Source organism: Bactrocera neohumeralis, unplaced genomic scaffold, assembly GCF_024586455.1.
Source record: "Bactrocera neohumeralis isolate Rockhampton unplaced genomic scaffold, APGP_CSIRO_Bneo_wtdbg2-racon-allhic-juicebox.fasta_v2 cluster09, whole genome shotgun sequence".
NCBI lineage: Eukaryota > Metazoa > Arthropoda > Insecta > Diptera > Tephritidae > Bactrocera > Bactrocera neohumeralis.
This window is the reverse complement of record NW_026089622.1, coordinates 6,225,194-6,251,775: the sequence shown is the minus strand read 5'-3', so window position 1 is coordinate 6,251,775 and position 26,582 is coordinate 6,225,194. Positions and strand designations below refer to the sequence as shown.

The window sequence follows — 26,582 nt, the reverse complement described above, 5'->3', positions numbered from 1 at the left end:
AAGATACCTTTCAGAAATGAAACATTCAGCAGCAATAGCTATAGTCACTCGATGTGAGCAATTTCTTCGAAGATTGCACCGTTGCATTAAAAAATAATCCATGTTGAATTCATGGAATATACCTTATCAAATTAAAAAGTTTACCATGCAAGCACTTGTTCCAATAGTTCAATTTGTATATGCCAAAGGAGTCCGATACCAACCAATACCTTCTTCTTCTTCTTAATTGGCGTATACACTGCTTACGTTTCTTCTGCACAGTCGTTTCTTCTTTTCGCTACGTGGCGCCAATTGGATATTCCTAGCGCAGCCAGATCCTTCTCCACTTGGTCCTTCCAACGGAGTGGAGGTCTTCCTCTTCCTCTGCTTCCCCCGGCGGGTACTGCGTCGAATACTTTCAGAGCTGGAGTGTTTTCATCTATCCGGAGAACATGACCTAGCCAGCGTAGCCGCTGTCTTCTGTCGTCGTATATCTCGTACAGCTCATCGTTCCACCGAATGCGATATTCGCCGTGGCCAATGCGCAAAGGACCATAAATGTTTCGCAGAATGTTTCTCTCGAAAACTCGTAACGTCGACTCATCGGTTGTTGTCATCGCCCAAGCCTCTGCACCATATAGCAGGACGGGAATATTGAGCGACTTATAAAGTTTAGCTTTTGTTCGACAAGAGAGGACTTTACTTTTCAATTGCCTACTCAGTCCGAAGTAGCACCTGTTGGCAAGAGCAATCCTGCGTTGAATTTCCAGGCTGGCATTGTTGGTGGTGTTAATGCTGGTTCTTTAATAGACGAAATTATCTATAACTTCAAAGATATGACTGTCAACAGTGACGTGAGAGCCAAGTCGCGACTGCGACGACTGGTTGACAGGAGATATTTCGTTTTGCCCTCGTTCACTGCCAGACCCATTTTCTGTGCTTCCTTCTCCAATCTGGAGAAAGCAGAACTAACGGCGCGGGTCTTGAGGCCGATGAAATCAATATCATCGGCATACGCCAGCAGCTGTACACTATTTCAGAGGATGGTACCTTCTTTATTTAGTTCTGCAGCTCGAACTATTTTCTCCAGAAGCAAGTTGAAGAAGTCGCACGATAGGGAGTCGCCTTGTCTCAAACCTCGTTTGGTATCGAACGGCTCGTAGGGGTCCATCCCGATCCTGACGCAGCTTTTGGTGTTACTCAACGTCAGTTTACACAGCCGTATTAGTTTTGCGGGGATACCAAATTCAGACATCGCGGCATAAAGGCAGCTCCTTTTCGTGCTGTCGAAAGCAGCTTTGAAATCGACGAAGAGGTGGTGTGTGTCGATTCTTCTTTCACGGGTCTTTTCCAAGATTTGGCGCATGGTGAATATCTGGTCGGTTGTTGATTTTCCAGGTCTGAAGCCACACTGATAAGGTCCAATCAGTTTCTTGACGGTGGGCTTTAATCTTTCACTCAATACGCTCGATAGAACCTTATATGCGATGTTGAGGAGACTAATCCCACGGTAGTTGGCGCAGATTGTGGGGTCTCCTTTTTTATGGATTGGGCATAGCACACTTAAATTTCAATCGTTGGGCATGCTTTCGTTAGACCATATTTTACAAAGAAGCTGATGCATGCTCCTTATCAATTCATCGCCGCCGTGTTTGAATAGCTCGGCCGGCAATCCATCGGCCCCCGCCGCTTTGTTGTTCTTCAGGCGGGTAATTGCTATTCGAACTTCTTCATGGTCGGGAAATGGAACGTCTGCTCCACTGTCATCGATTGGGGAATCGGGTTCGCCGTCTCCAGGCGTTGTGCGTTCACTGCCATTCAGCAGGCTGGAGAAGTGTTCCTCCATAATTTAAGTATGCTCTGGGCATCGGCCACTAGATCACCTTTGGGGGTTCTACAAGAGTATGCTCCGGTCTTGAAACCTTCTGTAAGCCGCCGCATTTTTTCGTAGAATTTTCGAGCATTACCCCTGTCGGCCAGCTTATGAAGCTCTTCGTACTCACGCATTTCAGCCTCTTTTTTTTTCTGTCTGCAAATGCGTCTCGCTTCCCTTTTCAACTCTCGGTATCTATCCCATCCCGCACGTGTTGTGGTCGATCGTAACGTTGCGACACGGCACTCCTCGTCGTACCAGCTGTTCTTTTGCATTTTCCGAAAACCAATGGCTTCGGTTGCACCTGTACATAAGGAATTTGAAATACCGTCCCACAGTTCCCTTATACCGAGTTGTTGACGAGTGCTTTCAGAGAGCAGGAGTGCAGGCCGAGTAGAAAATCGTTCGGCTGTCTGTTGTGATTGCAGCTTCTCGACGTCCAACCTTCTTTGTGTTTGTTGTCGTGCGTTTTTTGCTGCACAGAGGCGGGTGCGAATCTTGGCTGCAACAAGATGGGGTTAAGAGTCGATGTTAGGACCTTTGGAGCGCACATCTAAAACACTGGAGACGTGTCTTCGGTCTGTCACAACATGATCGATCTGGTTGGTAGTTTTTCGATCCGGAGACAGCCAGGTAGCTTGATGAATCTTCTAGTACTACAGATAACCATATTTCGGGCCCCGGGGATATCAATCAGCCTCAACCCATTTGGGGATGTTTCGTCGTGGAGGCTGAACTTACCGACCGTAGTGCCAAATATACCTTCTTTGCCCACCCTGGCGTTAAAGTCGCCGAGCACGATTTTGACATCGTGGCGGGGGCAGCTCTCATAAGCGCGATCCAAGCGCTCATAGAAGGCATCTTTGGTCACATCGTCCTTCTCTTCCGTCAGAGCGTGGGCGCAAATCAGCGATATGTTGAGGAACCTCGCTTTGATGCGGATTTTGGCTAGACGTGCATTCACCGGAGTGAATGATAGTACTAGGCGACGGAGTCTCTCTCCCACCACTAATCCAAGACCAAACTTGCGCTTGCCTTTATATGGCCAATGTAGTAAATATCACAAATACCTACTCGTCTCTGTCCTTGTCCCGTCCATCGCATTTCTTGGACGGCGGTGTTGTCAGCCTTTATTTTCGGAGGACATCAACCAGCTGGGCAGCGGCACTTTCCAAATTAAGGGTCCGGACATTTCAGGTGCATGCCCTCAAATCGTAGTCCCAATTTCGTTTGCCATGGTCGTCATCAAAAGGGGGGTCTCTCATCCGAGGCTGTCGTTTAGTTTTCATTGGGGGTGTTTTTTACGTGGCGGGTCCCAAACCCAGCGCACAACCCTATGTAGGGGATGTTTCACCTTCTTACATTAGCTCGCCTTCGAACGGATGTTCTTAGGCTACCCAGAGGATACTTGGTCAAAGACCGGAAGTAGTGAGCTGCTTGAGCCATGTGTAAAAGAATCGTTTCTGGCCACTCCCAAGTGAATGGTGATCAGAGAACTTTCCTTACTTGCGTGAACTGCTACACATGACTCCATCCTCCATCCAATACCAATTCTTGAAAATAAAGATTCCACCTATCTGCATAGCTACCTTCTTATCAATTTTGAGATTTCGCTTGTACAGACGAAGAGGCTCGTCTGGTCATTTTGATTACTTATATTACTGTGATCAAATTGAAAGATTTGTAGTTTATACTTCGCGTGCTTTTCGAATCGGTAATTTTTTTTTCTGTAAGTTGGTAGTACTGTTATTGACATCTATGCTAAATCCCACGTCAAAATATTTATTGGTATTGGAGATATGCGTCGTTTTGTGAGGCTCTAAAAGTGAATGCTTCGATTTTTCCTATGTCTTAATTTATTGAACGAAGAAGAGCAATAATGCACCATATTATACCGCATTGGTTATCAATGATTATTTCGCACACACACATTTTCAACTAATATCGTACCGCAACCACCACATTTGCCTGATTTACCTTTGTGTAACTTCTGGCTATTCAACAAATTCATATGAGGACACCGTTTTGAAACAATTGAGGATATAAAAGCTGAATCGAAGAAGGCTCTGATGGCCATCACGGCGGAGGATTTTTCCAAGTGCTATGATGACTGGAAATTTCGATGGCATAAATGTATTGCAGCCGGAGGGGATACTTTGAAGGAGATGAAATGGACAAAATTCTCCTTTTAATTTGATCACAGTAGTATGTACGTATTATATGTGACGCAAATAATCATTGAAAGAAAAGCATAATAAGTATTTTAAAATAATAAATCTAGAACCAACATGCAATTTAGTTTAAAAACTGTATTTCATCAGTGACCACCTACTTTTACATAAAAAGTCGTATTTAAGTGGTTTAATGGATTATGTCTAACATAGAAATTAGGTTCAGTAATTTTATTTTTAAACAACGGAGCGTTGATAAAATATTTTGATTCCTTATGGCTTATTATTTAGTTTCAGTGACAATTACTTTTAATAAATATTGAGAGGAAGGTCTTATTATAATTGTGTATATTCACATCTTAATATATATAAATAATAAACCCCTATATAATTAATCATACATAATTGTTAAAAAAAATCAAATACTTTAATATTTTAAGTTATCTACATTAACCAAAACTTTTCAATATTGTATAGGTGTATAAAACGACCTATCCAATATACTCGTCGTACACAATTCCAAAACGGGTATACACTGGAGCACGTATTTATACTTCACCTGTTCGAGTTGTAACTTCCCCAGCTCGCGTAGTGACACGCGTTATACACTCACCATCTCCCATACGTGTTCTTCGCACAACTACACGGGTTATTTCCTCACCGGAACGTACAATGTCATACACCTACAAAACACCGAAGATATATAACTCATCATATTTACCAGCAACCACTTATAGCTCGTATTTACCCTCTACTTATGTATACTCCACTCCATCCTATTACTACTCGCCCATATCTCGTGTGTTCACCCGCTCCCTGAGCCCTCCAATCAGGATAACAACTTCTCCAGTGCGTTCTTCAACATCCTATTTGAAGAGAACATTACCAGGATACGGCGCTCGTGCTCTTACCAATTACCTCAACACTGAACCCTTTGCCGTGAGTGTTCAACTTTTAAAATATTGCCTATTTTAACAGTATTATTGTTTATAAGAGGTGAATTCAGATTAAACCACGAACTGGTTATCTCCTTTTTACTTGCAAAAATAACCCCTCTTATATGATTAATATGTTGGTAGACATTTGCAACCCAATTGTTACAAATTTTTACTAAAATTCTAATTAACACGCGGCATGTCCATGTATGAATCTATTTGTATTACAATATTTTAAAAAATTGATTCGCAGGCTTTTCAGGAAGAAACGAACCGTATTCGCCACAGAGCGCAGTCGTTGATTCGTGATATCCACTCTCCAATAGTTCGCAGATCTCGTAGTTGCACACCATTTCCTGTAACTGGGTAAGTGTGATATAGTTCAAAAACGTTTGTTCTTACAGTATTTGTCTTTTCTCATAGATATACTTACGAGCCAACATCTAAGCTTGCTCTTGATGCGTATGTCGAAAGAATAACTAATCCTGTACGTCATGTAGCCAAAGAAGTTCATAGAATCTCTCACTATCCTGAGCCAGCTAAAAAATATGTTGGTATGTATAACATATGCTTAGGTTGATATAAATAGTCTGTGCATATTACTTTAAATTTAATATTTTCGTGGGCTTAATCTCGAGACCAGTGCTTTCTGTGTATTTGTTTAAGGTACTTTTGTTAAAATTATCGAGTAATTTTCATATTAGCTGCCTGCGCCAAGTATTGGAGAGCAGTGAATCGAACAAAGCAAACGGGCAATACTTGTATAGCAAACATTCGCGAACATGTCTTCTGACGAATGCCCATTTGAGTTGTAATTCATTCTTTTTACGAAAAATGTTTATTGTCATGTCAAAATACGTGTTAGGAACCTCTTAGTTTTGCTTTCTATAAACAATTATAATTGATTATAAATCTTAAGTTTTAAAAATAAAAAAGTTTGTATTTAAATTTTTGACAAATCTTTGTCATTTGAACCATTTACAATGGTAAAATTCGTCTAAATATGAAAACTAAAACTTGGTAGCATTGAAGGTATCGTATACGAATTTATCTTGATACCTTTTTGAGAATACAGCTATATTTGTAATCAAAAAACAAGTAAGGAAGGGCTAAGTTCGGGTGTCACCGAACATTTTATACTCTCGCATGATAAAGTGATAATCGAGATTTCATTATACGTCATTTAGATATTTTTCATATACCGTATTTGTGTAAAGTTTTATTCCGCTAACATCATTGGTTCCTAATGTACATACATATATATTATACAGAAAAGGCATCAAATGGAATTCAAAATAGCGTTATATTGGAAGAAGGCGTGGTTGTGAACCGATTTCACCCAAATTTCGTACATGTCATCAGGGTGTTAAGAAAATATTATATACCGAATTTCATTGAAATCGGTATAGTAGTTCCTGAGATATGGTTTTTGGTCCATAAGTGGGCGAGGCCACGCCCATTTTCAATTTTTAAAAAAAGCCTGAGTGCAGCTTCTTTCTGCAATTTCTTCCGTAAAATTTAGTGTTTCTGACGTTGTTTGTTAGTCGGTTAACGCACTTTTAGTGATTTTCAACATAACCTTTGTATGGGAGGTGGGCGTGGTTATTATCCGATTTCTTCCATTTTTGAACTGTATATGGAAATGCCTGAAGGAAACGACTCTGTAGAGTTTGGTTGACATAGCTATAGTAGTTTCCGAGATATGTACAAAAAACTTTGTAGGGGGCGGGGCCACGCCGACTTTTCCAAAAAAATTTCGTCCAAATATGCCCCTCCCTAATGCGATCCTTTGTGCCAAATTTCACTTTAATATCTTTATTTATGGCTTAGTTATGACACTTTATAGGTTTTCGGTTTCCGCCATTTTGTGGGCGTGGCAGTGGGCCGATTTTGCCCATCTTCGAACTTAACCTTCTTATGGAGCCAAGGAATACGTGTACGAAGTTTCATCATGATATCTCAATTTTTACTCAAGTTACAGCTTGCACGGACGGACGGACGGACAGACGGACGGACGGACAGACAGACATCCGGATTTCGACTATACTCGTCACCCTGATCACTTTGGTATATATAACCCTATATCTGACTCTTTTAGTTTTAGGACTTACAAAAACCGTTATGTGAACAAAACTATAATACTCTCCTTAGCAACATTGTTGCGAGAGTATAACAAAGTACTTGATGTCTAGCTTAATAAAAGACATACATAAGATCTGTTAGAAAGTTACAGTAAAAGAAATGTTTAAGCAGCATAGGAAATGACGACGTGCACTAAGATACATAGAAATCGTGGACGGTGCACAGTGCCATAACTTTAGAAGAATGTCGAACAAGATATAATGAGTTTTTACGTGGAGTAATTTATTTGTTTCATATACATATGAACATAGATTGGAAACTCATTGTGAAAAACCGGTTTTTGTATATTCAGTGCAACAAACTGTTACCATACATAAGGGTTAAAATTCAATTAAAACAATTAAAAACATTGTCAATAAGAATATAAAGCAATAAATATGAATTATGGGACAAAACGGACTTCGGATTCCAGCTTACCCCAAAAATATATAATAAATCACGTTTGGTGAAAGAACCCCTCAATGAATTTTTTTTTGAACTGTGGTATCACATACTCCCAGAAATTACGATGTCGGCAAATTCTCAGAAATCGGTAGAGGCCACCAGTGGAAGTAAATGATAGAGTGAAACGTACATATACGCCAAAGTGATTTTCTCAAACAGAACTCAGAACAGAACTGATTGCATCGCCATATGACGTCAGATAACTGCTGCTCTTTAAAAAGAGATTGATAACAGGCAAACTATGCTTATAAAAGTAATTTTATTGAAATATATATTACATACGTTTTCGACATTATGTTTATTTATATGTGTCCCAAATTTTTAAAACAAAACTGGCATTATAAATATTTATTGTCTCATATTTCTGATTTTTGTAATGCAAAGTGGAAACAAAGATTTAAAACATAATAAATCTTAAATAATCTTTAAATATAATATAATATATAAAATAATTTATTTAGGGCCACAAAAGTACTGTAGACTCGTGTAGTCTAAACCCACCCTTCGACTTCAGTTTTCAGTTTCATTATAGCATTATACTACTATAGTACGCGTAACAATAGAACAAATCGATTTTTGTTCACCTAGCGGTTGTTGACATTACTAATTAAGGTATACAGGGTTTGTCCGTATAGTAATAGTACTGATTTTTTTCCGCCACGACTGTACTTCGGAGCGTGTGCGAGTTAATTTTTACATGAAGTAAAAAGGAGTCAAAAAAATATATTTTTGAGCTGTACCGAATTGTGTACTCTTTATTATTTATTTCACTCATGTTCCATTTTATTTCGTGTTTCATTCATGCCACTGTAAATTTCCGAAAATGTTGTTACGTTATTTTGCATTTCAGGTGACGATATGTAACATACGTTTTCGACATTATGTTTATTTATATGTGTCCCAAATTTTTAAAACAAAACTGGTATTATAAATATTTATTGTCTCATATTTCTGATTTTTGTAATGCAAAGTGGAAACAAAGATTTAAAACATAATAAATCTTAAATAATCTTTAAATATAATATAATATATAAAATAATTTATTTAGGGCCACAAAAGTACTGTAGACTCGTGTAGTCTAAACCCAACCTTTGACTTCAGTTTTCAGTTTCATTATAGCATTATACTACTATAGTACGCGTAACAATAGAACAAATCGATTTTTGTTCACCTAGCGGTTGTTGACATTACTAATTAAGGTATACAGGGTTTGTCCGTATAGTAATAGTACTGATTTTTTTCCGCCACGACTGTACTTCGGAGCGTGTGCGAGTTAATTTTTACATGAAGTAAAAAGGAGTCAAAAAAATATATTTTTGAGCTGTACCGAATTGTGTACTCTTTATTAATACTCTTAAGACTAACTTATTATATGTTCTTACTTCTATTTATATTAACTAGTATGTTTACTTATTACTATTTTGTTTAGATACAGATGTGTATTATATTATTTGTTTAAGTTGGTTTACATATGTATATATTGTTTGCCTGGATGCATTTCCTTTGTCCTAAGATAAGGTTGTTGTGGTATTCAAATTCAAGGTTGTTTTGATATTTGTTTGTTTAGGATTGTTTGTTGCAGGGATAGTGCATTTCTATTATTCCAATTCAAATTTGTTTTGATGCATCTTCTTTAATGTTATTTTGATACAGTCTGTTTATTCCATGAGGAATACGTTCCTTAACTCGCGCATTGACTGGATTCGGTAGAGGAAGAGAGAGTCAGGACAAACATTGTCGCGCGACGTGTTTCTGTGAGTGGTGCAAGCCGAAAATGCAACGTTCGTTAGAACGGGGGTACGCGATTAAATTATGTGTGAAACGCGATAAATCTGTGACTGAGACATTTGATAAAATCAAGCAGGCTTACCCAGATATTACTTTAGCAAGAAGTGGTATATTTCGGTGGCACCAGGCCTTTTTGGAAGACTTGGAAGAAGTCGCTGATGAATATTGGAAGAGTGAGAAAATCCAAAATGAAAACGAAACTCTTTGTCTTTTTTAATTTGTTTCTCCTGGACAAACCGTCAACGCCTAATTTTGCGTGGAAGTCCTTAAGATACTCAAATGAAGGCTCAATCTGGTCACCTGGTCCGCCAAGACATCGCAGCCGATTAGAATTTGCACCACGACAACGCCACGGCTCACACCGACTTTCTTGTGAACAGCTACCTAACAAAGGTCGGCATCCCAACGCTTCCGCAGCTGCCCTACAGTCCAGATGTGAGATCAGACCACTGCCTTTTTCATTTTGCAATACACAAATCAAGCACCAATGAAAAAAAAAAATTAAAATTTAAATTATGTAAGTGCCATTCCTGGTCTAAAAATTATCAAAATGAGATCATATATTTTCGAGCTCCCATATACCAAATATGTGGACCCCACTACGTGACTCTGCCCAGAAATTTCGATCAATCTAGGAACTATGTTGTTAAAATTCAGAGAGAACTTTTGTCTGATAATAATGTGGCCTTGTGTTAACAATGGATATATTGGTCAATACGGGAAATATTATCTTTTCGTATTTCTGATCAAATTTCAACTTATTTTTTTTTATGTTTATAATGAACTCTAATGAACCAAATATATACCATTTTGTTCGACTAGCTTTTGCCATTTTTTCGCTAAAGACATTATTCCACCAGTGTAAAACTTCCAAGGTTTCTCAGCGAAAAACTGCATTGAACTCCCAGCTTTTGCCGAGTCATCAAAGATGTGTGTGGTCTAGCGTTGCTCTGATGGAACAACGAAGCCTTTTTTTTATCAGTTCTGGCCGTTTTTTTTTCGATTGCTTACTTCAATCTCATCAGTTGTTGACAGTAAAATGTAGAATCAATCGTTCGATCAAGCTGGAGCAGCTCATAGTGAATTATTCTTTACCAATCCCACCAAACACTCAGCATAACCTTTCGAGGCGTCAATCCTGGCTTTGCGACCATTTGTTGAGCTTCACCACGCTTTGACCATGATCTTTTTCGCACATTATTGTATATTGGATTCACTTTTCGTGAATCCATTCGCTTTAGAAACGGTTTAATTTAGTAATTTCTTTTTAACAAAGAATCGCAGATGTTAATTCGGTTCATTAAAATTTTCACAGACAATACATGTGGTACCCAAACATCGAGCTTCTGTTTGTAGCCAGCCTTTTTTAAATGGTTCAGAATTATTTAATGGTGAATGTTGAGCTCCTTAGCGATGTCATGGCTTTTTATATGACGCTCCTGGTCAATCTTTTCCATAATTTCATCGATTTTTTCAACTATAGGTCGACCAGAGCAAGGTGCATCTTTCACATAGAAATTTCCAACAAGAAAATCATTGTTGTGCTACACGAACTGAAACAGCATTGTCTCCGGAAACTTCACAAATTTCAATGGTGGCATGCATGACATTCCTTCCTTTAAACTGGAGATATGCGACTGCAACGACATCTATTGACAAAATACGAAAAGACTTTTTTGACTACCCAATAGTAGTAGTCTCAAAATTTAGAAGATGCTTCGTTTTTCAACACCTGAAATTATTTCTCTGCCTCAGAATTTTGCAAATTGTGAGAGGATAAAATGTTCGGTTACACCGAAACTTATCATTTACAAACAATTTTCAATTGCATTTTTCTGCAATTCTTGTGTATACTTACACATGCAAATGAAATAAATGTTACCTCATAAAAATTATAAAACAAACCGAGATATCGACAGAGCATGCCCAACACATTCGCAAAATGGTAAAGTTGACGTTGGGCATATCGTCATTGAATGATAGGATAGAGCTAACAGTATATTGGGATAGAACTTTCTAATTTACCAGCTGACATAATTATTTTGAAAAACATATTCGCACATTTGATACTCTATAATCGCTAAAAATATCTTCAAAATTTACCCAATATTATCACTAAGATACTCTACTCATATTTAAATATAAAGGCAAAAGTCATCTCGCTTCAGTGAGGATTTGCGGTGATAAAGCATATAATATTAGAAGGCCAATGTACGATTCAGACAAGGTCCGCACTGATATAAATCTTCTATCATGGTATTTAAGAAATCCTCATGGAAAAGGTGACAAAAAACATAAGGAGAATTATTCCGAGAAAGCAGGTAAGTACGCCAGCAGAAATATAATTTAGGCATCATCGATGTGCCCACCCTCTACTAATATAACACTACACTATTGGTTTGGAAGTTCTACGAAAATTAGTCATGGTCACAATTGCTATTTCTTCTCACAAAAGACATTGTGAGTTTCATTATATTAATTTACTTTACCATGTATAAATAAAGTTAGTGCAAACATTTTCCTTGCAACATCGTGATTTGCTGGTATTGCAATTTCGTATTGAATTTTCTCCTTTATACTCTTGCTACATGTCGCAACAGAGTGTCATTCACCTAACGGTTGTATGTATCATCTAAAAGCAATGGAGATATATGTATATAGGGTTATATATATATAAATGATCAGGATCATGAAGCGAGTTGAAACCTGGGTGACTGTATGTCCATCCGTCCGTCGTGCAAGCTGCAACGTGAGTAAAAATTGAGATATCTTAATGAAACTTGGTATGCTCGTTCCTTGGCAAAAAGAAACACGGACATAGATGGGCGTAATCGGCATACTGCAATATTACAAAACTGAATAAGTGGGTGTGGCTCCGCCTTCTAATTAGTTTAATGTCCATATCTTTTAAACTGCTGAAGCTACATCAACCAAAATATCCGAAATATATCTGTATGTGTATCCTTTCCTGATAGCAGTATGCCTGTGTGTTACAAAAGGGGTGAACCGGGTCAATAATTTCCTTAGTCCCTATATATCTGTATTACAAAGGTTTTCGAACTTCCTGCCAATATGTGAGTTATCTTAATAAAATTGAGAGAGCGTGTTTTTCTTAAAACGGCGAATCTTTGTGCTTAAATATAATGTATAACTAACAAGTCTTACGTAACTGAAGGTACTTCCCTGAGTTTAATCCTTGCAAGTTCCAAAGGTATGAAATGTTCGGTCATACACGAACTTAGCTCCTCCTTAATTGTTGTATCTTATAATATTTCATTATTAACAGTAGAGTACATTCGTACAGAATTAAATTCATCATCTGAGTTTAAAATTCGTTGTTTATCATTACTTATTTGTACTAAAAACATTAAATAAAAATTAGAAAATTATCTAAACGATAGATGTACTGAGAGGCGACCAACAATATAAAATGTGCTTGAGTGAGAGTTAACACCCTGACACAAGGACTTAAGTAATTTCAAATTATACCAGTTTTCTAAGTTGTCAAGCTAAGGGGCAAAACTGCATTTCTTCTTCTTTACTGGCGTACAAACCGATTACGCGGTTATAGCCGAGTTAACAACAGCGCGCCAGTCATTTCTTCTTTTCGCAATGTGGCGCCAATTGGAGATTCCAAGCGAAGCCAGGTCCTTCTCCACTGGTCTTTCCAATGGAGTGGAGGTCTTCCTCTTCTCGCAACGTCGACTCATCAGTTGTTGTCATCGTCCATGAATCTGCACCATATAGCAGGACGAGAAAAATGAGTGACTTATAGAGTTTGGTTTTTGTTCGTCAAGAGGACTTTACTTCTCAATTGCCTACTCAGTCCGAAGTAAGAGTGGCAAGAGTTATTCTGCGTTGAACTTCCAGACTGTCATTGCTGGTGGTGTTTATACTGGTTCCAAGATAGACGAAATTATCTACGACTTCTATTAAGAGAAGTTACGGGTTTGGCTTCTTCATCCATACTTCTTCTTGTCAAAAAGTCTTGCGGTATTTTCGCTAGTTGGCGCTGAAAGCGCGTAGTTCTAGTTCATTCTTTTTATTCTGTGCGCATCGGGCCATGCTATACCTTTTTGGAAAGCTCATTTCACGCGCTAACACGTGTTTGATTGATTGTCGTTTCTTTTAAGTCGTTCGTGAGTTATAGCGTCGCAAACATGAAACACAATGTAAAGAGAAAATACGGCATATTTTACAGGAAAAGGATAAAAGGCAAAAATGCATCTCAAGCCGCAAATAAAATTTGTGCAGTTTATGGACCCGATACCGTTTCCATTTCCACCGCACAACGATGGTTTCAACGTTTTCGTTCTGGTGTAGAGGTGGTCGAAGATGCGCCACGCTCCGGAAGGCCTGTCGTCGAAAATTGCTGAACTGGTCGAAAGAGACCGGCATAGTAGCAGCCGTAGTATCGGTCAAGAGCTGGGCATGAGTCATCAAAAATTCATTTCAATTTCAATAAAAACAAAAAAATCAATAAAAATACCGCAAGACTTTTTTGACAACCCATTATGTTACAAGGTGCGTTCCAAAGTAAACAGGACTTCAAAAAAAAAACTGAACAAATGGTTTTTTCGGCAAAATCAATTTATTTTATTCAAAATAGTCTCCTTCTGCTTCAATACAGCTTTTTGCCGTTGGCCGATATAGCCGGCTTCTGAATGGCCTCTACGTCTGCATAACGCTTTCCGTTTATTGGCAAATGCATTTTTCCGAAAGGGAAGCAGTCGCACGGTGCCATATCAGGTGAATACGGAGAGTGGTGAATGCTTAGACTGTGATTTTTGGTCAAATAATCGGTCACAAGCGTCGATCGATGAAATTTTCGTCTTCGCGATATTCGGGCCGAACACGACGAATACGGCGCACCAAACGCTTCAAAATTCTTAGGTAGAATACCGCATTAACGTTTTGGCGAGGTGGAACAGATTCGTTGTTGACTTCATGTCTTCACTTTTAAACTTCTCCAAGTGCGATTTTTTGGGTTTTGGCTCGTCCGGTGATTTCCATTCAGCACTCTGACATTTTGTTTCGTGATCATATTGGAAACACTACGTTTCGTCAACAGTCACAATATTCTAAAGGAAGTTTTTTTCTTTTTTGACCTCTTTAATGATGTCCTTCGATTCTTGGATTCTGAGCAGTTTTTGGTCGTCAGTCAATATGTGCGGAGCAAATCGTGTACACACCTTTCGTAAGCCCAAGTGTTCGGTCAAAATGCGATAAATCGATGTTTTGGAAATGTTCAATTCCATTTCTTTGAATTTCAATGATGATTTCGGCTGATTTTTGATGAATTCACGCACAGTTCCGATGGAATTTCCGGTGATCACGGATTTTGATTGGCTAGATGTAGATCGTCATTTATGTCCTCACGACCACTTTGAAAACGTTGAAACCACTCGTGCACTCCGCTACGGGATAGGCAATCATCGTCATTAACTTGGTTTATCAATTGAAACGTTTCGGTAAAAGTTTAACCAATTTAAAAACAAAATTTAATGTTGGCTCTTTGTTTGAAGCTCATTTTCGCACCGATAACATCAACATACTGACACCTAAAACGCAATAACATCACTTCCAATCAATGAAATAACATGAAATTCTTACTGGACAATCGATAAAATAACAGATTGTAACGCACAAGTCGATATATTGATAGCGCTTGATTTAAAAAGTTTACTTTGGAACGCACCTTGTACATACATTATATATTATCCACATCGCCCGCAGCTTGCAACCTGTTATATTTGAAATTGATATTTTAAGCTACTCAACCATACAAGTGTCTACAAGTATTTAAATTTGCATTTGCTGTTAATAATAATTTAGTGCTTTTGTAGTGCTCTTCCAGAAATTTGAGTTGTAATATTTTTGCCAATAATTTTGCTGTTTATTAAATGTTATTTGCAAATTACTGAGATGCTGATATATTTTAATTTCAGTGCCAGACATTGACATAGCTTTCCCTTTTAAATATTAAAAAATGATTCCCTTAATTAAGCTTTATGAGCTGAAATAGTGTATAGGTAAGGAAGTACCTTATGTTATATTTTCTATGCGTCTTACCAGTACTATGTGCAAGTTCTATTTATTGAAAAAAATACACAAAACTATGCTCACTTTTAACAAATTTTAATATATTTCATATTTTGAAACCTCATTATTTTTGTAATTTTTCCTTACAATGATAGTTTTAAGGGTATTATTTGATTTTATTCAACCTTTTTTAGTTTTCAAAAATCGTATCATTGACTAAATGATGCTACATCTGTGACTAACTAAATACATACATACTACTATTATATTTTAGGGGAGTTTACTAACGTTATTTTGTTTTTTATGATTGATTGATTCTTTACAGTTGATGCTGTTGAAGTTGATGCCTAAATGATTTATGCCTGCTTTTGATATGGATTTGTAATTTAAGTACAATGTATATCTGATTCGTATATTCTTTATAAAAGCTTGTTTCTCAAACTACTCGTAACCAATATCGGTGCTAACAAAAATTTTAACCGGCCAATAACTTGCCATTTATGACTAGAAAAAATAAAAGTCACATATATACGTTTTAATAAAATTTACGCATCTTGTAAAAGTAATGATATCATTTACATATCCAAACTTCACTACTATAGTAAAGGATTTTCGAATATTTTTTAACAGGTTAATTTATTGATGTGAATATAAAAAAGATTTATTTTGTATTATTCGTAGAATATTTTGTTTGACATTAAAAAATTACAATAACTAAAATATGGTGATTGTTTTTATATGGATACATAAATAAAAGTATTTATACATGTATATTTATATGAATTTTATATATTCAACTAAATTTTTTTTATATATACGTTAAACTAGTTATTTATGGGGAGGCAAAAAACGGTAAAATGATGTATGTATGTGGTAAATATTCCACGGGTTATTGTGAACATTTTTGCATTAGATAATATAGATCCTAAAACCGCTTTCGAACCAGGAATTTTTTAACTGAAGTTTAATTTTTACATGGATGCATTTCGAATTTCTATTAATTATTTATCCGAATCGGTCGTTTTTGGATGTTTCTTTTCGAGGTTTCCAAAAAAACACAGAAATTTCAAATTTATTGATGAATGTTTATTATCATTCAAAAGAACATTCTTTGTCATTCATATATTGAATATCATCTCTTTCAAATGTTGGCCGCGGCTACATCTCAGATGGTCTATCCGTTGAGTCCAATTTTTGATGACTCGTTCGAGCATTTCGAATGGTCGTTTTGTTGAAACCAAATGTCGCCGGGATAACAAGCTTTAATTTCAAGCATCAAATATTCGGTTATCATGACGCGATAACGGTCGCCGAATCGCCGCCGAAACGACTCTCCACTGTCTTCGTGTGTACTCTCAGCTTTGGCTGCTATATTTTTTTCACTGCATCCTGGTCGTAGTCTATTCAGTCGAATGCTGGGTCTCACGCTGGACACGACTCGCGCGAGTTAATTTATTTACTCGTTATGAATAAAATAAATATAATTTTAAGTCAGCCAATGAGATTGGTACTGACTGATCCTTTATTCGTTTAATAATTCACAGTATACACATGTACTTAAGTATTGAATATATTAAACTTAAACTGTACCTTTACAAGTGGTATACAGAACTTGTTACTCGGCAGTCGATAATGATAAAGTGACTTCGAGGCTATTGTTCCAGTTGCTTATATAGGCTATGCTTATCGCTGCTCATACTATTGAGATGCTAGTTGTTGTCTTAGATACACAGTTGTTTGATAAATTATATATAGTTTGAATATTACAAATATACTTAATCCTAGGACTACAAGTACTCCTATAGTTATGAACATATTCTTGATTGGGTGTTCTTCAAATGGTATTAAAATTTGTTAATTTTTTTAATGTTGTCAAATTGATATTCGTTTTCTGATTTCAATATTTCAAGAATGTGAATTCTTTCGTTTCCATTAGCTATAATATAATTTTTAATTTCTTGTTCCTGGTTGTGGAATACTTCTGAGTCAATAATAATTGTTTCATTAAATTGTATTAAATTCGATCCTTCAATTGATTTTCCGTTTAAAATATGTTTTCCTTGTAATACGATATTACCATGTCCTAAATCTATAATAGGTGCGTTATTTTCTTGGATAACATTACAATGGGCTTCGTAACCTTTGATCATTGGTATTGTACAATTGTCATTAGGTTCTTGTTTACAAATATATTTACTTAAATTACTTTTACATTTAGATGCTAATATTATTTTATCTCCACATTTACTTACGATTTTATTCATATCCAAAATGCCTTGACGATAGGATAATGGAGTAACTTTGTATGTTGTGCATTTCTTTTCAATGACTGGATATTTATAAATTACAATGAAAGTGTCGTCTAATCTACCTACATGCGTGTCTGCATATTCGAGTATGTCAATAACCGGTATACTAGTTTGTCCCTTTCCTAATATCCTTTCAATCTCGTCCGTATTTATTGCTGCTGAATAAAAATTTCCGTTGTTCGCGAAATTAATTGTCATAGTTAAGTCAAATAACTCCTTGTATAATTCCTGCAATACAACATTTTGTTTAATTGTCTTAAATTAAATGTTTTCATCATTATTTCAAAGTTGGAATTAATTTGTCTTTGTTTGTTATTATTTTCAATTATGTCGTTGAGTATTGTTTTAATTTCAATCAGGTTGACGTGGTCTGGGACTCCTGTGATAAATTTCAAAATCGTGCGATCTTGTAAGTCGGTTATTTCCTGAGCTAAGGATGTTGCTAGGATTAATGAATATATCTCGAACGTTCGACGAGTCACTAGCGGACGATGCGTCGATCGTTGAGAATATGAAACAGGAAAAATGGGATTGTATTAGCAAATAAAACCACAAAGTTTGTGTTTAATATAGTAAATTAAAGTGTTAGTTCTTTATTGAATCTTGATTACCAAAAATTACTTACTTTTGGTTTGTGCTTTTGGTGATGCTGGTTGTGATGGCCGGTGGACGACGTCTTGATTGCTTCGATCGCTAAAGAAAGTGAAAGTGCGCGACTCGCAGGCTCGCTTGCTACGCGGGAGTTTTCAACGAAACCATTGCCAGTTGAGTGAAAGTTATTAACCGTTGAGTGAAAACTCTTAACGGCTAACTGGCAATGGTTTGTTATATACTCACTAGGGGTGGTAAAAAGAAATTAGGCGCTGGCCTAAACATACCGGCCCCCTTGCGGTGAGCAACAAAAAAAAAAAAAAAAAAAAAAAAAAAAAAAAAAAAATTACGTGTCCATCGACCACCACAACGAGGTACAAATTTATGGCACAATATGAGTACAGCTAAATAGAAAATAGTTTAAGTTCATTTGTTATTATAATTATATTTTTTTTCTTTAAATAACAATCCAAAAAACAATACTTATTTTAAATAGGAATGCAAAAGAAAACAATAGAATAAGTTAAAAAAGAAAATACTAAAATGACTTAATTTAGTACCGGGCCGTACCCGAAAGCACCCAGCCGAATATGGAGCCCTGTGCGAGGAGCTGCCCAAATGTTTGAGACATGACCTGTTGGGTCATAATGCGGGAGTAAACATCCGCGCCGAGCACCAAGCGTATCGGCGACGACTTGTGGAAGTTTGGGTCCGCCAGTTTGATGTGAGTGTATGGGGCTGCTATGGCCGCGTCTAATGTAGTGGTCGGGCTGATGCGCATATAACCATGAATTACCCTTACATGCGTCGACATTCGGGTATTCGTCCCATGTCTGCCTCGCAGTACTACGAGGCAGCCGCGTTGACCACCGATATGGGTCTGCACAAGTTGCAGTTCCCTTAAAAGGTCGTGTGAAATTAGCGACGTAGGGGCGCATGCGTCTATCAGAGCCCTGACCAGATGTAGACGTCCCCTTGCCTCAATCTTTACCACCGCCGTTGGTAAAATGGCTGTCGTTGGCAGCAAGGAAGGAGTCGCTATGCTGGCTCGATCCGCTAGCCCGGCTCTAAAGGAGCTAGCCCGGTGAATCTGGAGAGACCTGGTCTCCAGTCTGGCCGAGTTGTGCTCTTGGCGACGGCGCAGACGGCGTTTGTGCGCGCGACGTTCATGTTGCAGCAAGGGGCGGAAAGTCCGGGTTTCCGTTTCCCCTCGCTGTGATGGGCGGAAAGGCCGTGTTTCCGCTCCGGTTTCAATTAGTTCTCCCTCCTCCGGTTCTGGTTGGAGAGGCCTAGTCTCCGTTCCAGGGTCTGATGCTTCGATGGAGAGAGCATCATCGGAACTTATTTGTTCGCTCCATGATTGATTTTGAGGCACTGCGGGGCGGCGACGGGTATTTTCCCCGATGTGGAGCATGGTGTGGTGCTTTTCGTTGCAGCGCCGGCACCGTGCGTCGCTGGGGCAATTCGCTGACTTGTGGTTGACCGCAAGGCAATTTATACAATATTTGCCTATGAGTGCTTCCCGTAGGCGCTCCTCCGGTGTCTTGGCCCGGAAGGACGAGCAGAGCCGCAATGGATGTTTTCCCTTGCACAGCGTGCAAGAAAGCGGATACCGGTTTGGGTGTAGGTCTGCCGTCTTCTTTAAGGCACTGTAGCGCGTCATCTTCCTAAAATTACTTTGTTGAAGATTTTGTTGTTTGTTTTTGAATATCATCTAAAACTGATTGGGTGGCGAGAAAAAGTGCATAAGTTATATTATATATATATTGATAGTGTGGAGGCGGCCTTATGTGGTGTGAACTGCCTTACATTACCATAGTGTGTAGGCGGCCTTATGTGGTGTTAACTGCCTTACCTTACCATAGTGTTGCAAATAATAATTAAATAAAAAACATTTTTGCTTTTAGCATCAAATTTATGTTAACGTTATTGTTTTATTTGTCGTATGTTTTCGACAAAGTGGCCTGCCACCAAAGAAAATGTTAAATACAATTTGGCTTAATAATTATTTTCAATTCTTTCATGTCAATAAAGTACCTCTTGCTCAGTACGTTCAAGGGCAATGCATACATGTACTGCTGTAGAAGGAGACTTTCGGTTTGCAATTGCGTTATTTGCTAGCAAAACATATTTTTCAAATATGGTATTTGCAATAAAAAATTGAATCTAAAATTCATAAGCATGATTTATGCCTCATGGTTTGGAAAAGAAGTTTTAGATTCATTCTTGTAAAATTTTTAAGGCGAATTAAAAAACTAACGGCATGGCATCACCTTATGTCATGAATGAAATTTTTAAGGCGAATTAAAAACTGACGGCATGGCATCATCTTATGTCATGAATGACATTTTAAATTATTGGTTAAGTGCGCACACGTGCGCAGATTAACCCCGGCAGCAGAAAAAGGTAAGTGAGTACATCGACAAAGGTGCGTGTGGTGTTCAATGCATCGCAAGCCTCTTCAAACGGCACTTCGCTGAATGACATCCTTCTCCCCGGTCCAGTTCTTCAGGCAGATTTGACCATATTAATTCTGCGATGGCGTTTATTTAAATATGTTTTCAATAGCGATATTGAGAAAATGTATCGCCAAATCCTATTGAAAGCTGATCAAACGAAGTACCAGCGAATCGTTTTCCGCAACCATCCGACCGAACAAACAAATCTTTTTGAATTGAAGACGGTAACGTTCGGAATCAACTGCGCTCCTTATCCGGCTCGAAGGACCATGAATATATCTCGAACGTTCGACGAGTCACTCGCGGACGATGCATCGATCGTTGAGAATATGAAACAGGAAAAATGGGATTGTATTAGCAAATAAAACCACAAAGTTTGTGTTTAATATAGTAAATTAAAGTGTTAGTTCTTTATTGAATCTTGATTACCAAAAATTACTTACTTTTGGTTTGTGCTTTTGGTGATGCTGGTTGTGATGGCCGGTGGACGACGTCTTGATTGCTTCGATCGCTAAAGAAAGTGAAAGTGCGCGACTCGCAGGCTCGCTTGCTACGCGGGAGTTTTCAACGAAACCATTGCCAGTTGAGTGAAAGTTATTAACCGTTGAGTGAAAACTCTTAACGGCTAACTGGCAATGGTTTGTTATATACTCACTAGGGGTGGTAAAAAGAAATTAGGCGTTGGCCTAAACAATTAATGTTAGCGTTATCATCATCATTGTTTCTGAGGTTGTCCTTGTGTACGATCTTCCCCTCCGTTGTTAAAATTGTGTCCTCACGATTCTCTTGTACGGTTTTCTTCAAATAGCGTGGATTTGTTTTATTTCGTCGGTTTTGTTTCACATAAACTGTTTGTCCTGTTTTATATTCCTTTTGTGTACGTTTTTTATTGTGGTATGATAGCATATACTCCTGCTTATTTTCGATCAGTTCTTTTATTCCTTCAGTCTTGCTCATTTCAAAAAATAATTCGATAGGTTTCCTTTTTGTGACGGAATGTATTGTCCTATTGTATTCCTTGATTGCGTTGAATAGTTCTTCAGTCGCAGTTGATTTATTTTGTTTAATGCGCATTCTAGTAATTTCCAGAATGTTTGAATGCAGCCGTTCAACTTGAGCGTTCGATGTTGAATGGTTTGCTGCGGTCATTGAATGTTCAATATATAGCCGTTGGAATAGAGCTTTTGCTGCTATGCTATTAAATATAGTCTCGTTATCAGTCATTAGTTTATTACAAAATGGGAATATTTGTATGAGTACTTCCTCTAATATTTTGTAGAATTCTCTTTTGTCGTTTAATTTTCTCATATATGCGTATTTTGAGAATCTATCTGTACATGAAGATACATTGTTTTATCGATTTCAAATATGTCCATTTGTATTTGTGTGCCTATACCTTCAGGTATGGGTGTTTTTGCATAAACTTGTTTTGTCGGGTGGCGTTCGTATTTGTTCTCTTTACAAATGCTACAATTTCTAGTTAGTAGGATTACATCATTTTTTATATTTGGCCAATAGCAAGTTTCTAGTATCTCTAATGTATTATTTTTTGCGTTTCTATGTGCTCTTTCATGCGTATGTTTAATTATATTTTCTCTATCCTCTTCACTCGTAATGTCCTTTAATAGATTTTGACAAAAAACCTTTTTCTCTATATTAAATGAAGAGCTTATAATATCATGAATTTCATACCAGGTTTCTAGTGTAGTGTGAAATGCGGTCGTGATATTGGGTTTGATAATTTTCGTTAGTGTATCTATCTAGTCTTGTGATGTGATGTAATTAACATAAAATCTCTCGTGGTTTGCAAAAATTGTTGCTCTTTCTAATGCATTTTGTTCAAATTTTTTTTTTCACAATTTGTGTTTTAAATTGGTTCAGTGGAGCGCTGACATCTTTAATTCTGGTTGGAATAATTCTATTTGTTCTTTTAGTTTATTTTTTAGTGTTTCAACTGCTTTAAGTGCTTCGTCATCTAATTTTACATGTACTGAGCTACTTTTATTCTTTGAAATATTACCATTCTCTCCTCGTAGGTAGAGTGTTAATGGTTTCGTTATGGATGCAAATCCTTTTATAAATTTTCTATAATATGAGGTCATTCCCAAGAAAGATCTTAAGTCTTTCAAATTTGTAGGGGTTTTGTACCTATCTATAGCTTCTATTTTTCCTGGATCTACTGTAATTCTACCGTTTTTAATTATATGTCCTAAAAATTCTGTCTGTTTTTGAAAAAATTTTGATTTTCATATTGGCTGCGTGTAAAGTGTGTATTATATTGGTGATATCTTTCATATGTTGTTCAGGGTTAGCTGAATATATTAGGACATCATCTATATACACGTATGCGCATACTCCTATGAATGGTCTGAGGATGTCGTCAACGCATCTTTGAAAGATCGACGGTGCGTTTTTCAGTCCAAATGGTAGTCGTAGAAATTCATATTTGGCATTATTTATTGAAAATGCTGTTTTCTCCCTGTCTTTTTTTTTATTTTAATTTGATGAAATCCTGATTCTAAATCTAGCGTCGTGAAGTATTGTGCTTCTCCTCGGTTTTGGAGCATCATGGTGATGTCCGGAATGGGATATCTATCAGCGATTGTTTGCGCATTTAACTTCTGGAAGTCAATAACCATGCGTCTTTTTGGGCTGCCTTGCTCGTCATTCCCTTTTTTAGAAACTGTCCATCTGGGTGAAATGTACGGGCTTTTGCTTGGCTGTATTATTTCATTATCTAATAATTTTTTTATTTCAGTTTCTACAAATGCTCTATCCGCTTGGGGGTATGGATACTGTCTGACCCAAATAGGATTATTGGTTTCTGTTCTGATTTCTGCCTCTACTGTAGTTACGTAGGGTAATGTTTTACTCTGGTCATTCCCTTTCATTAATTCAGTTATTTCTTTTTTATACATTTCTTCTCCTATCATATAATTTATTCTTGTTAATTTATTCTTTTTCACAATTAATACATTTCTTTCGGTATCTATCATTGCTTTCATTTGCTTTAAACCTTTAATTCCTATCAAGAAATCGAAATCTTGTATGGTATCGAGTTCTAAAAATTCCATACTGAATCCTATTATATTCACTTTCTTTTTATATTTAATTAATGATTTACCGTGTAAAGTAGCGGCTTGTTTTTTACCTTCTACTTCTATCCTTTTTGCGTGAGGGAATTTTGGATTAACATAATTTTCTTCTGCACCACTATCAATTAAAATATACACTGAGTTACCTTCTTCTGTGGTCCTTACAAGCGTTGGTAACCCATGCCTTAGAATAAAAAATATTTTTCCTGTTCGTATTCTGTATTTGATTGTTGATCGTGTGTAATTTGGTTGATCCGTTGATTCTTCGGTTGTATATTAGCATGACTTGTATTATCTCGTACTCGTTTGTATCCCAATGCACCTGCTACCTTCTTAAATGGATTTTGATACTTCTGTCGAGGCTGCGGATTTCGTGGTGGTTGTTGCTGATTCTTGTTGTAACCTTGTCTCGTTGGTCTACGGAATATGGTAGATGAATCGATATCCATTGGTTCAACTGGGGGTTGTTGTTGATAAGAATAATTATTCTGATGATGATTGCTGAAATTATGATTCTGATGATGGTTGTATCGTGGAATGTACTCGAGGTTCTGATGGCGTGAATCATGTTGCATTGTACGGGCGATACTGTAGGCATCTGCTAATGTTGTGCAGGCTCGTGCATAGATGGCATTCTTGATAGCTACACTTCTCAGTCTAGTGACGAATGTTCTGATTGCTTTAGCTTGGATTTCTTGTGTCAATACTTGGATTATTCGTTCTTCCTTGTGTGTCATCTCAATCTTGGATAGCTCTACATTCAATGCTTGGTTCAGATTGTCATAATATACATGCAGTGGTAGTTCTTTTTGTTGTATTTTCATCATATCTTCCTCCAGAACGTATATTGGTCGTTTGTCGGCATAGGAATCGTCTAGCCTATCGATGATGTCTTGGAAGTTTCTCTTTACGTTGTGGTTGATCAGGATCTGTGCTGCTTTGCCAGTAATTTTTCCTCTGCTCATTATTAATGCTTGGGCATATATATTATGTCCTTCGAATTGTCGTATGTCTTCCATTAATGTGGTTGCTACTTTCCTCCAATTCCTGTATTCGTTGTAATCACCATTAAACTGTGTTAGTGTTTTAAACATATTCAGATCCACTTCTTCTGGTCTGGTGTAAGAACATATTTATTCTGTTCGTTGTGGAATGGTTGCACTTCTTCCTAATTGTAGTTCGGATAACTGTCGTTGCAGATCGGCGACTACGTGGGTTAATGCAATTAAATTTGCTTGTTCTGTCATCTTGCTGGTTTATTTGCTGATTTATTTTACTAAAAATCGGTCTCCAGTTGTATTCTTGGAGCGCTGCTTGATATGGTATTCTTTCTACGAAAACGTGTTGTTTGCTAAGGATGGTATATTGATCCTTTACTTTCAATTTGTTGTCGTATTAGGATTTTTATGTGAATCCCTTTTGATTGACGTTGTGTGCGATGATGCACTGGTAAACTTCTTGGATGGTTTAAATGAATCCTTTTTTGGTTTCCAGGGACTAGGTTCTTCCCTTTCAGGCAGACTGACTAAGGATATTATTGATGATCCTTTTTTGTTGCTGCCCCACGTTGGGCGCCAGTTAATTTATTTACTCGTTATGAATAAAATAAATATAATTTTAAGTCAGCCAATGAGATTGGTACTGACTGATCCTTTATTCGTTTAATAATTATGATAAATATTAAGAATATGTATATTATATAATATATAATAATTATTAATATGTATATTAACAGTATACACATGTACTTAAGTATTGAATATATTAAACTTAAACTGTACCTTTACAAGTGGTATACAGAACTTGTTACTCGGCAGTCGATAATGATAAAGTGACTTCGAGGCTATTGTTCCAGTTGCTTATATAGGCTATGCTTATCGCTGCTCATACTATTGAGATGCTAGTTGTTTACTAGTAAATAACTATTTGGGTTGTTATTGTTTGTTGTACTGATAGTGCGCTACTATTGTTCTAAGATAAAGTTGTTTTGATGATTTTTCTTTAATGTTTACTGAAAGATAAGGTTGTGGTTAAAGGTTAAAGTATTAACTCGCGTGATCTGCCAAAAAAAGGCTATTGAAAAAGTATCTCTTCTTGGATTACTCGTTATGCCATATACATATCTCTATATATATTGTCTAGTGATAGTTTTCACCCAATTTCATTCATTTTAAACACAGATTTTAGAAAAACACGCTCTCTCAATTTTATAAACATAACTCTGATATTGGCTGATGTGTGCGGTCTACATAAGGACTAGGGGAATTAATGACCCGGTTCAACAATATTACTATTAGGAAAAGATTCTCGGTGAATTTCGGTTAATAGTCAACTATAAGCACTGGGTTAAAATATTCAGTGTATAGGGGCTTGAGCAATTTTGGTTCGACTTGGGCAATTTTTAATCGTATATTCGTGCCAAGTTTTATTTCGTTATATTAATTCATTTTTGATTTGTATACCGGAAAGTGAAAGTTTGAAATGCAACTTAGTTTGTGTTTAACGTTGATTACGAGATACATATGTACATTAAACTTATTAGAGAGCGGGACCTCGCCCTTTTTTGTCATTGTTTAGTTTGTATTATATAGTATAGTATCTGAAGTTATGCACGGTTACAAGGATCTCGACAAACGATGAATAGAATATGAAAGTGCACCTATGTATTAAATTTCAATATCTCAAAACCTGACACTGGTTTTTATAGAAAAAATCTACGAGCTCTAATATGCGTACTATGTAAACGCAATTAAA

At 37.1% G+C, this 26,582-nt stretch overlaps 1 protein-coding gene across 3 annotated transcripts in view; it reads left to right on the top strand.

Moving 5' to 3' along the window:
• LOC126763911 (protein anoxia up-regulated-like) overlaps nucleotides 1-16,145 on the top strand; it is a 50,318-nt gene extending 34,173 nt beyond the window's left edge. For 2 of the 3 annotated variants that reach the window (XM_050481677.1, XM_050481676.1), the window contains 5 exons: nucleotides 4,501-4,962; nucleotides 5,212-5,324; nucleotides 5,382-5,512; nucleotides 11,480-11,653; nucleotides 15,700-16,145. In XM_050481677.1, the coding sequence (XP_050337634.1) occupies nucleotides 4,501-4,962; nucleotides 5,212-5,324; nucleotides 5,382-5,512; nucleotides 11,480-11,653; nucleotides 15,700-15,725 (906 nt within the window). In that variant the 3' untranslated portion in view covers nucleotides 15,726-16,145. The remainder of the gene's footprint in view (nucleotides 1-4,500; nucleotides 4,963-5,211; nucleotides 5,325-5,381; nucleotides 5,513-11,479; nucleotides 11,654-15,699) is intronic. The other variant, XM_050481678.1, reaches the window with a different exon arrangement.
• Nucleotides 16,146-26,582: the final 10,437 nt, after the last annotated feature.